The following is a 15,307-nucleotide window of genomic DNA, read 5'->3' as shown; positions in this document are numbered from 1 at the left end:
GTTTCTGCGATTTTCTCCCACATGCAATCAAAATTTGCTCCTCTTTTATTCATAAAAGTTGTAGATCTCTTTGAGTTATTGAATTTAGCCACAAAAATCGTCCAATTCGGAGTTCGGAGCTGTGAGTTATGGCCTTTGCAAGTTTGGTCTTGCTGCTGTCATTTTCCTTCGAGGTTTTGCGATTTTTGCTGCAGTTTCGTGGTTGTTGCTGCTGTTATTGTGTTGATGTTGGTGCTCCTACTTCATTTCTTCTACTCTTTAGTGTATTAATGAAGGTATAAAGTTAAAATCTTACTTCATTTTTCTTCAAAATGTTAAGAACAAATTCAAATGTATTATTGTTGGACTGAATTAGCAAATTCAGCTCTAAACCTTGGTTTATTTGGTTTTGATGGCGAAAATCAACATGTGGTTGTATGTTAGAGATAAAGATTGAATAATTTTTTTTTTATCCATGGATTGAAGTTGTTTTGGAATTTGTAAATCCTAGTTTATAATCATCTTCATTTTCCTATATTAACTTTAGTAAATCATATTTTATACATTATATTTCTATGAAATTCTAGACCATGATTTCGTATTGCCGATTAGTGTCAAAATTTCCAGAGATTTTGTTAATTAAATTGGGTTTATAAGATTCTTATTGATTAGTGAAAGTTGTGAGTAGACTAGTAAAATGGTTTGTGCATAAGGATTGTATTAGTTCATAAAGGAGTTTAGAAAGTATGGCAAGTCAATTTATTTATGAGAATTGAGTAATAAGAACGAACTTTAATTATTGTTATTATTGTTGTGAGGTGATTATTGGAGATTGATCATGAATTCGGAGATGTTGGACTCTTGAAGATTTTTATGGAATTGAGCGTTATTTGGAGAATGAAAGAGGTACACACATGTCCTTCCACTTTCCAAATATATTATTGATATTTCGATTGATCATATAAACTATATAAGTTGATCTTGATATGTTTTCATAAGTTAAACTTATGTTGTATTAAAAATGTGATTTGTGTACTATATGGTTGTAAGTCCCATTGACTATCAATCTAAAAATAATAACAAACAATAATAGAATATCAAACAAGAAAGCAGGAAAGAACACACCAGAACTTTTTACGTGGAACCCAAGAACTGGTAGAAAAACCCCGAATATTCACTAGGAATCGATGAATGTTCAAGAAAGATTACAAAAAGTGCTCAAGATCTATCTCTATAGCCTTTTCTCTCTCTATATGTGTTTTTAATGATGAAGAATACATTAATGACGTAATTAGGGCACTTATTTATACCCCCACTAGGAAAACCGCGTTTTCGGAACCATCCTGCGTCAAAAACAGACCCGCCCGATCAGGTCGGGCGAGTAATGCTTCGTCAAATCTGCTCCCGGGCCCGATCGGGCGAACAACCGCCCAGTCGTTGTTCGTTGTTTCGCCCGATCGGGCGAGATGGCCCGAAGCCATCGGGCAAGCCACGATTTCCACTTTCCCTTGTGCGTTGCGGGCCCGATCGGGCGGCCTTGCCCGACCCGATCGGGCGAACCCCCGAAATCACCTTGTGACGCATTTCTTCGATGTTTTGCTTTGACGCAACCTTTCTTCACATCCTATACACCCCATTGAGCCTCATATATGCCATATACCCAACAATCTCCCACTTGGAGATAGGTGTAAGTGAAGAAAATACCATACCTTCATCATCTTCTCATTCATCTCAACTCCTAATCCACCATCTTCGCCAACAATCAACGAAGATCAACTAAGGTCCTGCAAAACCTTAGTTTTTCACAACTCACACTCTTAGTAAGCATATCTGCTGGATTCTTAGCACCCAGCACTTTCTCCAGACTCAACTCATTCTCCTCCACTAAACTCCTGATATAGTGAAAACGCCTACGAATGTGTTTAGTCCTACAATGAGTGGGATTCTTAGCCAAATGCACTGCACTTTGACTATTACTGTAAAGTATCACCTTTTCCTGTTTAATGCCCATCTCCTCAAGAAAACCAATCAACCATACCATCTCCTTACCTGCCTCCGACATAGCCACATACTCAAACTCTGTAGTCGACAAAGAGATACACTTCTATAACTTTGACATCCAACTCACTGCAGTACCTCCCACAGTAGAGACATATCCTGAAGTGCTTTTACTTGTATCGATATCTCCACTGAGATCAGCATCAACATAACCTTCTAGCTTTACTCCCTTCTGCCAGAAACAAAGCCCCATACTTGAAGTACCCTTCAAATACCTTAGTAACCACTTTACAGCCTCCCAATGTTTCTTACCTGGATTTGAAACAAACCTACTAACAACTCCCACTGCAAAAGCAATGTCAGGTGTGTCACACCATGGCATACATCAAGCTACCAACAGCTGAAGCATAGGGAACAGTGGCCATCCGCTCCTTTTCTGCTTCTGTAGTTGGTGAATGCTCCCTTGTCAATTTGAGATCACTAGGAAGTGGTGAATTTCTGGGTTTAGCATCACCTACATTAAACCTCTTCAGCACCTTAAGAATATAATCCTCCTGAGACAACTTCAACATACCAGACTTGTCCCTGAAAATCTTCATGCCTAAGATTTGTGTAGATTCACCCAAATCCTTCATCTCAAATACTTGTGACAGCTTTCCTTTCACTCCATTTATCACATCCATACTAGTACCAGCAATCAGCATATCATCAACATACAGAAGTAAATAAACATAGTCATTTTCATACCTCTGAAAGTAACAACAATGAACACTATCAGCTCTCTTGAACCCACTGCTACACATGAATGTGTCAAACTTTATGTACCACTGTCTAGGAGCCTGCTTCAGTCCATATAAGCTTCTCTTGAGCTTGCACACCAAGTTCTCCTTCCCTTGAACTTTAAACCATCTTGGTTGCTTCATGTAAATATTCCTCCTCCAGATCACCATGTAGAAACGCAGTCTTAACATCCATCTGTTCTTAAGAACAAAATTTTATCGACTAACCATCAGAGCAACAATAGCCAACAAGATACGAATAGTAGTTAACTTCACAACAGTAGGAGGAAATATTTCATTATAATCTATACCCTCCTTTTGTAGGAACCCCTTTACTACCAATCTCGCCTTATACCTGACACTTCCATTAGGCTCTTTCTTCAGTCTGAAGATCCACTTGTTGCTAAGTGCTCTCATACTTTAGGTAATGCAGACAACTCCCATGTCTGATTCTTTTCCAGGGACTTCATCTCATCTTTCATGGCTAACTCCACTTAGATGCATAGTCGAATTTATTGCTTCCTTGTATGATTCTGGTTCCCTGCATCAGTTAGTAACAAATAATACATGAAGGTGAATATCGAACAGGTGTTTTGGACACCCTTGCGGATTTTCTCAAGTAAACTTGAGAGACAATTCTCCCTGTACTAGAACTGGAGCCTCTTGCAATTGTACCCTCTGAATTATCAGGCTGTGAGATATCTGACTCCTCAGAATCAGACCCTGCAGGAGTGTGAACCTCATCTCTATGTTGCTCACCTAATTCTGGAACAATGACATCCCTAACATCAATGCCACCCATCTCCACAATCTCCTTCTCCTGAACTCCCACTACTTCAGTAATCTCAGATTTGTCACCAAATACATCCTTATACAGCTTAGTCTCATCAAATGTGACATCACAGTGTCTCAAAATCTTCCTACCTTTTGGTTCCCAACATCGATATCCATACTTCTAAACCATACCCAATAAAATAACATTTAACAGCTTTTGGGTCTAACTTGTCACGTTTCTCAATTGAACATATGCAACAAACCAAATAGTTTTAGAAAAGTAAAGATTTACCTCCTTTCCACTCCAAACCTACTCTGGAAACTTGAACTCCAAAGGAACTGATGGTCCTCTGTTGATCAAATAAGCTACTGTACTAACTGAATCTGCCCAGAAAGTCTTAGGTAGCCCTGCATGCAACCTCATACATCTAGCCCTCTCAGTCAGTGTCCTGTTCATCCTCTCTGTAACTCCATTCTGTCGAGGTTTCCCTGGAACTGTCCTTTCAGAATATGCCGTTCTCCTACAGAGTTTTGTGTACTCTGTCAACTCATACTCACCTCCATTATCAGACTTAATGCACTTAATCTTCTTCCAGTCTGATTTTCGACCTCAGCTTTTCTTAAAGTTCATGAAGTTCAGATTTCTTCTTCATGAAGTAGACCACACACTTCCTGCTGTAGTCATCAATGAAAGTAACAAAATACCGTGAGCCTCCAAGGGATCTGACTGGTGAGGACCCCACAAGTCAGTGTGCACCAATTCTAGCTTCTCAGTTTTCAACTCCTTCTTGGCTTTTGTGAAAGTCACCTTTTTCTGCTTGCCATAAACACAGCTCTCACAAAATTCCATGTCAACTGATTTCAACCCTGACAACTTGCCACTTGAAGCTAAAATCTTCATCCCCTTCTCACCCATATGACCAAGTCTAGTATGCCATAACTTGTCTCATCTACCGTAGCTGCACCAATCATGTTGTACCCCTGCAATAGTGTATAAGGTTCCCATCTTAGTACCTCTAGCCAAAATCATGGAACCTTTGGAAATTTTCCACTTTCCCTCACAGAACACAGTTTTGTAGCCACATGAGTCCAGTTGACTCACAGAAATCAGATTCTTTGCTAGGCGTGGAATGTACCTAACATCAGCAGTTTTAAAGTTCCTCCATTCGTAGTCCTGACAACCACATCTCCCTTCCCCATTATATCCAAGGTCTTATCATCAGCAAGATGGACCTTTCCTAACTTCTTTGCCTTGAAGTCCTAAACAGCTCCCTCATGGGTGAAGAATGAAATGATGCCCCCGAATCTAGGATCCACGACTCTATAGAACTATCAACACTCAAAACCAGAGCATCCTCAACCTCATTCGATGCAGAAAATATCGATGAGTTATCACTATCCTCCTGTCTCTCATTATGATCAGATTTTCCACCCTTCTTCTTGGGATGTGGACAATCCCTCTTTGGATGACCCTTCTCACCACAATTCCAACAGGTAAAATTTGTTCTGCCCTTAGACTTACTTCGCCCCCTTGATTTGATCTCCCTTGTGAACTCTTCCCTTTTCCCTTTTGTTTTCCCCTCCCTCTACCCTCTGCACTGTATGCTCCAGATGATTCTCCACTTCTTTCCTTCGAATGCTCTCACTCAAAATAAGATCACGACAACATCATAAACCAATTTCTCTTTACCAGAGGAATTACTAACAGCAGTAACAACAGTTTCCCAAGCAGTAGGTAAAGAGGACAACAAAATTAAAGCTTTCACTTCATCCTCAAAAGCAATATTAACATACGATAACTGACTTATTATAGAATTAAATTCATTAATATGTTCAGCAGCAGAACTACCATTATTCATCTCAAATCAAATAAACGCGCATCAGATATACCTTATTCATAGCCGAGGGCTTCTCATACATATCTGACAGAGCTTTGATCAATCCAGCGTCGTTTTGATGTCCTTAACATTGAACGCCACAGTCCAAGCCAATGTCAATCGCACCACCGCTAGTGCCTGCCTATCCAGTACCTTCCACTTAGCCTCTTCAATGTCAGCAGGCTTTTCAGAAAAAGGTTGATACAAAATTTTCTGATATAAGATGTCCTCTATTTGCATCTTCCAATATCCAAAATCTGTCCAATCAAACTTCTCAATTCTAATCTTTGAATCCTCCATTGTTAATTATTCTAGATCTAGACAATAATCAAACCTAGCTTTGATACCACTTGTAAGTCCTATTGACTATCAATCTAGAAATAATAAAATATCAAACAAGAAAGCAGGAAAGAACACACCAGAACTTTTTACGTGGAAACCCAAGAACTGGGAGAAAAACCACGAATATGCACTAGGAATCGATGAATGTTCAAGAAAGATTACAAAAAGTGCTCAAGATCTCTCTCTATAGCCTTTTCTCTCTCTATATGTGTTTTTAATGATGAAGAATACATTAATGACGTAATTAGGGCACCTATTTATACCCCCACTAGGAAAACAGCGTTTTCAGAACCATCTCGCGTCAAAAACAGACCCGCCCGATCAGGTCGGGCGAGTAATGCTTCGTCAAATCTGCTCCTGGGACCCGATCGGGCGAACAACCACCCAGTCGTTCGTTGTTCCGCCCGATCGGGCGAGATGGCCCCGAAGCCATCGGGGAAGCCACGATTTCCACTTTCCCTTGTGTCGTTGCGGGCCCGATCGGGCGGCCTTGCCCGACCCGATCGGGCGAACCCCCGAAATCACCTTTTGACGCATTTCTTCGATGTTTTCCTTCGACGCAACCTTTCTCCACATCCTATACACCCCATTGAGCCTCATATATGCCATATACCCAATAATGGTTTGTGAAATACATGTTTATGAGTTTTAAGACAAAGGCATAACTAAATCGCATGTTAAGTTCTATAGGCTATAAGTTATGTTGTTTTGAGACTCAATAGTATAAATTTGTTTGATGAACCATGTTTTGTGATATGAATAAGGCATGGACATTTGGTTCTAAATGAGAGTTTCACTATATTTTCAATAGTTATAAGTTTGATTCTATGAGTTCAGCGAGTTATACATTAGGGGAATGGATAAGGTTATGAAGCTCAATTATGATTTCAGAAAAGACTTCATTTATATATGGTTATAAATGTATAAACTTTATAAGAACATGATACCTGTAAGTTGTTGAGAACCTCGGTATCACATATTGGTAACATTAATTCTTGTTCAAGTTTCGTGTATGAATTTTTAAGAAATCAATTATAATGTTTGATTACCCATTTCGAAATACATGCATTAGAGGTTGGAAGATATGGGTTCGGAGTTATAGTTGTAATTTCAGAGTACACTATAACATGAGTTTTGGAGGACTATTATTTGAGTACCGAAATATACATGTAGTAAACTATGAACTAGAATAGTATGAACTATTATTATAAGGAGAATAATTTAAGATTAAAAAGGTTACATTATGTCATAGAAGGATAGCAACAAGGACTATTTGAGGAATTTGGGTTTTGTAATATTGGAAAGTTATGTCAAAGTAGTTGTGGGACAAATTAGTAGATCGAAGAATTATGTTTGAGAATGTTAGTTATTATTTGAAAAGTGGAGTTAGGGGATTGTGTAAGTTTTGGAGTGGCAACGTTAATTAGTGGGTCAGTTGTCGATATAAAAATTATATGATTCTTAAAGATCAGACGACAATAAAAGTATATATTGGAAGGTGTATATATAGGAAATGAGAAACACTCAACGTTGGAACATAGAGTTAAATAAATGAGTTCTATAATAGTGATATCGATATAAAAGGGCTGGAGTGATGGTTGTGGGAAGTATCAGACACTAAATTTGAATTATGTTGACTAAGTCGAGGGAAAGTGATAACTGAGTTTGAAAAACTTCTATTATGGGTATCAATGAGGAGTGCAAAAGAGCTTAGGAGTCTTATTTTCTAATTGGAGAAGTAAGAATAGGAAATGGGAAGGTGGGAAGAGTATAAAATGTTACGTATAAAAGTCAAGTTAGATATCTAAGGATAATTATTTAGAAGTGAATTTTGGAAGTTCAACATTAATCCAAGGGTTAATAGAGTGGTTACAATAGGTTTGTGAGTCCAAGAGATGTTATAACCAAAATAAGTATTTGAGACGAAATAATAAATATTGAGAAGTAAGATTTAAAATGTGAAGGTCATATTAGAGAAATAAAGGATCAAGATATGGGTGGTGGCTCAAAAGAATGTGAAATAGAGAAGTGTAACTTATAGTATTTAAGTTATGAAAGTTCATATTTGGAATTGGATTAAGCAAGAAAGTTTAAAGGTATAATTTTCTAGTAAGATAAATAAGATTATGTAAATGGAAGTTAGGGGAAAGGTAAATCTAGTGTAATGGAATGATACATATTGATTAAGTATTCAAGAGCATTCAAGAAAGAAACAAGAACAAAGAAAGAGAACATAAACTTTGTTACAAACCGGTTTAATTAGATTGAACAACCACCAACTTTCACAAACCAAATACCACCAATCTAAGATCAAGTTATAACAATAAGCTTCTAACTTGCATCTACTTTGAGTTTCATTCACTAAATCAACGTTTAAGTGAAGGAATTAAGCAAAGATTTGAGAATGGTCTAAACTGACCGGAAATACAATAAGCACACAGCTTAGTGTTTCAAGCATAAAAGCTTCAATTTTCATTCAAATGACTTAATTCCAAAAGGAATACAAAGCTAACTTATATGTCTACCTTTTGTCCAAAAATCAGCTGATTTGGACCACAAGAGCTACGCCAACTAAGCTAATAAAATACATGAAACAAAAATTACAAACTGTTTAGCACACTTTCTAAAAACTAGCTTAGTTCCCTATTGGAAGTTACAAAACAGGAAAACTACCAATAGAATACTAAAGTAAACATATTAAACTATAACTCCTCAAAAGCTTGAGTCATTTGCAGCTCAAATGATTGCTGCCCAAAAGCTTCAAAGTGAAGGCATGCTGAACGTGTGAACTGGGCAGATTAGCATACCTTGCCATGAAGTCTCCTATGCTCATTTGCTAAGGCTTCTTTTGCCCATGTGAACTTCATGTGGGCTTATACTCTTCCCTAAGTCTTCAATTCAGTAGGAGGTGGCACCAAAATGCAGAAAAACCATTCCTAAGCTTGCTTATACAACCGGATTAGAGGAAAACTAACTAGCTTAGCTCTTAAAGCATGATTAACATATCTTAAGTATGTAATTAAGCTACTAATCACTTACTAAACTTAATTACCAATACATAATGATGATTAAAGTGTCATTAGTATTAGTTAATCTTGTTTAAGTAGAGATTAACAAAGGATTAGCCTAATCAAGGTGCTTAAGTAAGGTTTTAGAGTAAACCGAGCTAGTTAGGCTAAGAAATTGAACCTCTTTCACCATGTTCTCCTTTTGATCATGTAGAAGAAGACCTTGATTGTTTAAGCTAGATGCTCCTGCATCAGGAGAGTTTAGGAGTTAATGATGTATATTGATATTGAAATAATAGAGTGTTAAGACTAATATGAACATCAAGTTTAAATATTTGGGGTTGTAGGGTTATGAGTTATATAATTAAGATTGATTAAGATAATGGGTTCAAGTATTCGTAATTGTAAATATTTGGATGAATAGTTGAGTCATGAAATATTGTTTATGACATAGAAATATGGAGTGAGATATCCTGACTTACAATAATAAACGTAGATGATTTATTATAATATAATATGGTCGTGGGAAATCTGAGATATTAATGTGATAAGTTGGACATACAAGTATCATTCTAGCAATGTTGAGTTCATGTATTGGGGATAATTAATCCTTCAAGGAACATTCATATCTTGAGAATTCTTGGAGGCTATAGTGAGATGCTTGAAGTTAAAGATCGAAGTCCAAGGATAAGGGACTAAAAGAAGGGGAATACCAAAAGGAGTTAGAGGGAATATTATGATCTATGAAGTTAGAAACTATAGGTTATACGTGCTTAGTGTGTGGTTTCGGCAATAGTTCTCCAGACTTTTGAGGGACGTCTCCCCACCTTTCTTATATTCTGCTTGCAAGACTTTTAGTTCATGACCCTACATAACGGAGCAATACCCGCTCCAAACACATAATGAGCAAACCTGCTCCACAAATATTGTTCGTCACTGCTTTTGCAGCTACTTCCCTTCTAAAACAAAACATAACCGCAATACTCAATTATTAATTTCATAAACTCATATTTTTCGAAACTCATATACATGGTTCTGAAAATTCATATAACAAATATTCATATCTTATATTAGGATAACAAATCCATGTTCATATTTTGGAAACATACTTTGGAAATGATGGATATTTGACTTAGAAATCATATGCCAATCCATTACACAATTATAAATTACTTAGTATTATTCAAAATATGAAATATCGAATTATCTTCATCTCCTTAACATCATTTGACAGATTTTGATAGTAAATGTTTTTCACAATTGGAACAGATAACGTAGTCAAAATGTAACATATGTTTCTCAAAGATTTACAAGGTGGTGAACTATTGCCGAAACCACACACTAAGCACGTATAACCTATAGTTTCTAACTTCATAGATCATAATATTCCCTCTAACTCCTTTTGGTATTCCCTTCTTTTAGTCCTTTATCCTTGGACTTCTATCTTTAACTTCTAGCATCTCACTATAGCCTCCAAGAATTCTCAAGATATGAATGTTCCTTGAAGGATTACTTATCCCTAATACATGATCTCAACATTGCTAGAATGATACTTGTATGTCCAACTTATCACATTAATATCTCAGATTTCCCACGACCATATTATATTATAATAAATCATCTACGTTTATTATTGTAAGTCAGGATATCTCACTCCATATTTCTATGTCATAAACAAATATTTCATGACTCAACTATTCATCCAAATATTTACAATTACGAATACTTGAACCCATTATCTTAATCAATCTTAATTATATAACTCATAACCCTACAACCCCAAATATTTAAACTTGATGTTCATATTAGTCTTAACACTCTATTATTTTAATATCAATATACATCATTAACTCCTAAACTCTCCATTACACTAGATTTACCTTTCCCCTAACTTCCATTTACATAATCTTTTATCTTACTAGAAAATTATACCTTTAAACTTTCTTACTTAATCCAATTCCAGATATGACCTTTCATAACTTAAATACTATAAGTTACACTTCTCTATTTCATATTCTTTTGAACCACCACCATATCTTGATCCTTTATTTCTCTAATATGACCTTCACATTTCAGATCTTACTTCTCAATATTTATATTTCGTCTCAAATACTTATTTTGGTTATAACATCTCTTGGACTCACAAACCTATTGTAACCACTCTATTAACCCTTGATTAATGTTGAACTTCCAAAATTCACTTCTAAAAATTATCCTTAGATATCTAACTTGACTTTTATACATAAATTTGATACTCTTCCCACCTTCCCATTTCCTATTCTTACTTCTCCAATTAGAAAATAAGACTCCTAAGCTCTTTTGCACTCGTAATTAATACCCATAATAGAAGTTTTCCAAACTCAGTTATCACCTTCCCTCGACTTAGTCAACATAATTCAAATTTAGTGTCTGATACTTCCCAAAACCATCACTCCAGCCCTTTATATCGATATCACTATTATAGAACTCATTTATTTAACTCTATGTTCCAACGTTGAGTGTTTTCATTCCCTATATATTACCTTCCAATATATACTTTTATAGTCTTTGATCTTTAAGAACCATATAATTTTTATATCGACAACTGACCCATTAATTGACGTTGGCACTCCAAAACTTACACAATCCCCCAACTCCACTTTTCAAATAATAACTAACATTCTCAAACATATTTCATCGATCTACTAATTTTTCCCACAACTACTTTGACATAAGTTTTCAATATTCCAAAACCGAAATTCCTCAAATAGTCCTTGTTCTATCCTTCTATGACACAATGTAACCTTTTTAATCTGAACTTATTCTCCTTATAATAATAGTTCATACTATTCTAGTTCATAGTTTACTACATGCATATTTCCGTACTCAAATAATAGTCCTCCAGAACTCATGTTATAGCGTACTCTGAAATTACAACTACAACTCCGAACTCATATCTTCCAACCTCTAATGCATGTATTTCGAAATGGGTAATCAAACATTATAATTGATTTCTTAAAAATTCATACACGAAACTTGAACAAGAATTAATGTTACCAAGATGTGATACCGAGGTTGTCAACAACTTACAGGTATCATGTTCTTAAAAAGTTTATACATTTATAACCATATATAAATGAACTCTTTTCTGAAATCATAATTGAGCTTCATAACCTTATCCATTCCCCTAATGTATAACTCACTGAACTCATAGAATCAAACTTATAACTATTGAAAATATAGTGAAACTCTCATTTAGAACCAAATGTCCATGCCTTATTCATATCACAAAACATGGTTCATCAAACAAATTTATACTATTGAGTCTCAAAACAACATAACTTATAGCCAATAGAACTTAACATGTGATTTAGTTTTGCCTTTGTCTTAAAACTCATAAACACGTATTTCACAAACCATATAGTACACAAATCACATTTTTAATATAACATAAGTTTAACTTATGAAAACATATCAAGATCAACTTATATAGTTCATATGATCAATCGAAATATCAATAATATATTTGGAAAGTGAAAGGACATGTGTGTACCTCTTTCATTCTCCAAATAACGCTCAATTCCATAAAAATCTTCAAGAGTCCAACATCTCCAAATTCATGATCAATCTCCAATGATCGCCTCAGAACAATAATAATAATAATTAACATTCGTTCTTATTACTCAATTCTCATAAATAAATTAACTTGCCATACTTTCTAAACTCCTTTATGAACTAATACAACCCTTATGCACAAACCATCTTACTAGTCTACTCACAACTTTCACTAATCAATAAGAATCTTATAAACCCAATTTAATTAACGGAATCTCTGGAAATTTTGACACTAATCGGCAATACGAAATCATGGTCTAGAATTTCATAGAAATATAATGTATAAAATATGATTTACTAAAGTTAATATAGGAAAATGAAGATGAATATAAACTAGGATTTACAAATTCCAAAACAACTTCAATCCATGAATAAAAAAAAAAGATTCAATCTTTAGCTCTAACATACAACCACATGTTGATTTTTGCCATCAAAACCAAGAAAACCAAGGTTTAGAGATGAATTTGCTAATTCAATCCAACAATAATACATTTGAATTTGTTCTTAACATTTTGAAGAAAAATGAAGTAAGATTTTAACTTTATACCTTCATTAATACACTAAAGAGTAGAAGAAATGAAGTAGGAGCACCAACATCAACACAATAACAGCAGTAACAACCACGAAACTGCAGCAAAAATTGAAAACCTCGAAGGAAAATGATAGCAGCAAGACCAAACTTGCAAAGGCCATAACTCACAGATCCGAACTCCGAATTGGACGATTTTTGTGGCCGAATTTTAATAACTCAAAGAGATCTACAATTTTGATGAAGAAACAAGGAGCAAATTTGGATTGCATTTTGGAGAAAATCGCAGAAACCGATTGACGAAAACAGAGGAGAAAGAAATGAAGGCAACAACACCAAATTTGCAATAGGCATAACTCATATTACACAAGTCGGAATTGAGTGATTTTTAAGCCTAAATTGAATATCTCGAAGAGATCTACAACTTTAATTTAGCATATATTTCCAAAATACTTCATGCCATCGATTTTGAGCAAATAATTCGGCAGCAACTTTACGACCAAGAAAATTAGTGGAGAGAGATTGAATTAGAAGGAGGTGGATAAAATAGAGGAGTGGGGTTTAATTTTCTAGATTTCTAGAAGGAGATTATATCAACAAGTATTTTTTTCTAGATTGATAAAACCTAGTTGATTTATGAAGCATTGACACATAAAAAATATGACCTTGGTTGGCTGCAACGTTGGTAGGTGCAGTCCATTCTTTTACCGCTTTTATCTTTTCAGGATCCACTGCTATACCCTCTTTGGTTACAACATGCCCTAAGAACATTTTACTTGATCCAACAAAAATTCACACTTACTCAGCTTTGCATAGAGTTTCTCTCTTCACAATATTTCTAACACCTCTCTCAAATGTTCTTCATGCTCTTTGCGATCTTTAGAGTACACCAATATATCATCAATAAAAATTACCACAAACCGATCGAGCAAAGGATTAAAGTACCTCTTCATTAAATCCATAAAAGCTGCTAGTGCATTAGTGAGTCCAAACGGCATCACCACGAACTCATAATGCCCATATCTAGTTCTGAATGCTGTTTTCAGTATATCTTCCTCCACTATGCGCATTTGATGATACCCCGACCTTAAATCTATTTTTGAGAATATTCCTGCCCCCTTCAACTGATCGAACAGATCATCAATTCGGGGTAATGGATATCTATTCCGGATTGTGATATTATTAATTTCTCGATAATCTATACACAATCTCATCGTACCATCCTTTTTCTTCACAAATAACACTGGTGCGCCCCATGGAGACACACTAGGTCGGATATAACCTTTCTGCAACAATTCTTCTAATTGCTTCTTTAATTCAACCATTTCTGCAGGAGCCATCCTATAAGGAGCTCTAGATATCGGTGTTGCCCCCGGCACCAGATCAATATGAAAATCAACCATCCGATGTGGTGGCAGTCCCGGTAAATCTCTTGGAAATGCATCCTGGAATTCTCTTACCACCGGAATTTCTTCAATTTTTCTTTCTTCCTTTTTACCTCCTTCTATTTGATTCACATAACCAATACCCTCAGGTATTATCTCTGTATCATTCTCAATTATTACCTCACCTTTTTCTGTCGATCTCACTATTTCTTCTTTATACACAATGTTATCTCCGCATGGAGACCTCAATCTAACGGCACCAGCGTAACAGTTTATCACCGCCCTGTTTTTACTCAACCACTTCATCCCTAAAATCACATCATAATACTCCAAATTAAAGGGTATTAGATCTACCCGCAATTCTGACCCTACTATCCTAATTTCACAATTTCTAAATATCCATTTACAACATATTGACTCCCCATTAGGAATCCAAATATTCATATTTAAGGGGTGAACACAGGGTTTATATGGCAGGTTGCCAACAAACATATTCGAAATAAATGAATGTGAAGCTCCAGAATCAAATAACACCTTGGCCATCGAGTTACATACGAGAAACCTCCCTGAAATTACATTACCTGGCAACTCCTGCAGCTCCAGAATCTCCTTTGCTTCCCTCTTAACAGCAAATAACTTTCCTGGTGCTTTCCCTTGATTGCCATGTTGAATCCCTTTTCTGGCCCTACCTTGACTTGAGCTTCCTTCTCCAGCTGTCAGCATCCACATATTCCCTGGTTCATTATTTCCTCCTAACCTTCCTGATTCTTTCCACAAAGGGCACTCAATAATTCGATGCCCCACATTCTTGCATTTAAAACACACCATTTGCCCCGAACAATTTCTGCCATAATGATTCTTCCCACAACGATTGCACTTCCATTCTATCCTACCACCTCTACCATTCCCAGCTAGCCCTTTGAACTAATTTGGGGCTGTCATTTCTGTTTTTGCCTTCTTGAATCCCCCTTCTTTAAATTTTCCCCCATTTCTTTTCTTTCTGAACTCCTCATCCTTCATCTCAATTCTCTCTTGTTCCAGG

The 15,307-nt window shown here is 35.9% G+C and overlaps 1 protein-coding gene across 1 annotated transcript; it reads right to left on the bottom strand.

Annotated features, from left to right (window-relative positions):
• Positions 1-13,687: 13,687 nt before the first annotated feature.
• Positions 13,688-15,093, bottom strand: LOC130591416 (uncharacterized). Its single transcript, XM_057394731.1, has one exon. It carries the CDS (start codon positions 15,091-15,093, stop codon positions 13,708-13,710), a length of 1,386 nt encoding a protein of 461 aa, XP_057250714.1. The 3' UTR covers positions 13,688-13,707.
• Positions 15,094-15,307: the final 214 nt, after the last annotated feature.

This window comes from Beta vulgaris, chromosome 5, assembly GCF_026745355.1.
Source record: "Beta vulgaris subsp. vulgaris cultivar EL10 chromosome 5, EL10.2, whole genome shotgun sequence".
NCBI lineage: Eukaryota > Viridiplantae > Streptophyta > Magnoliopsida > Caryophyllales > Amaranthaceae > Beta > Beta vulgaris.
This window is presented reverse-complemented; position numbering and strand designations above follow the sequence as displayed.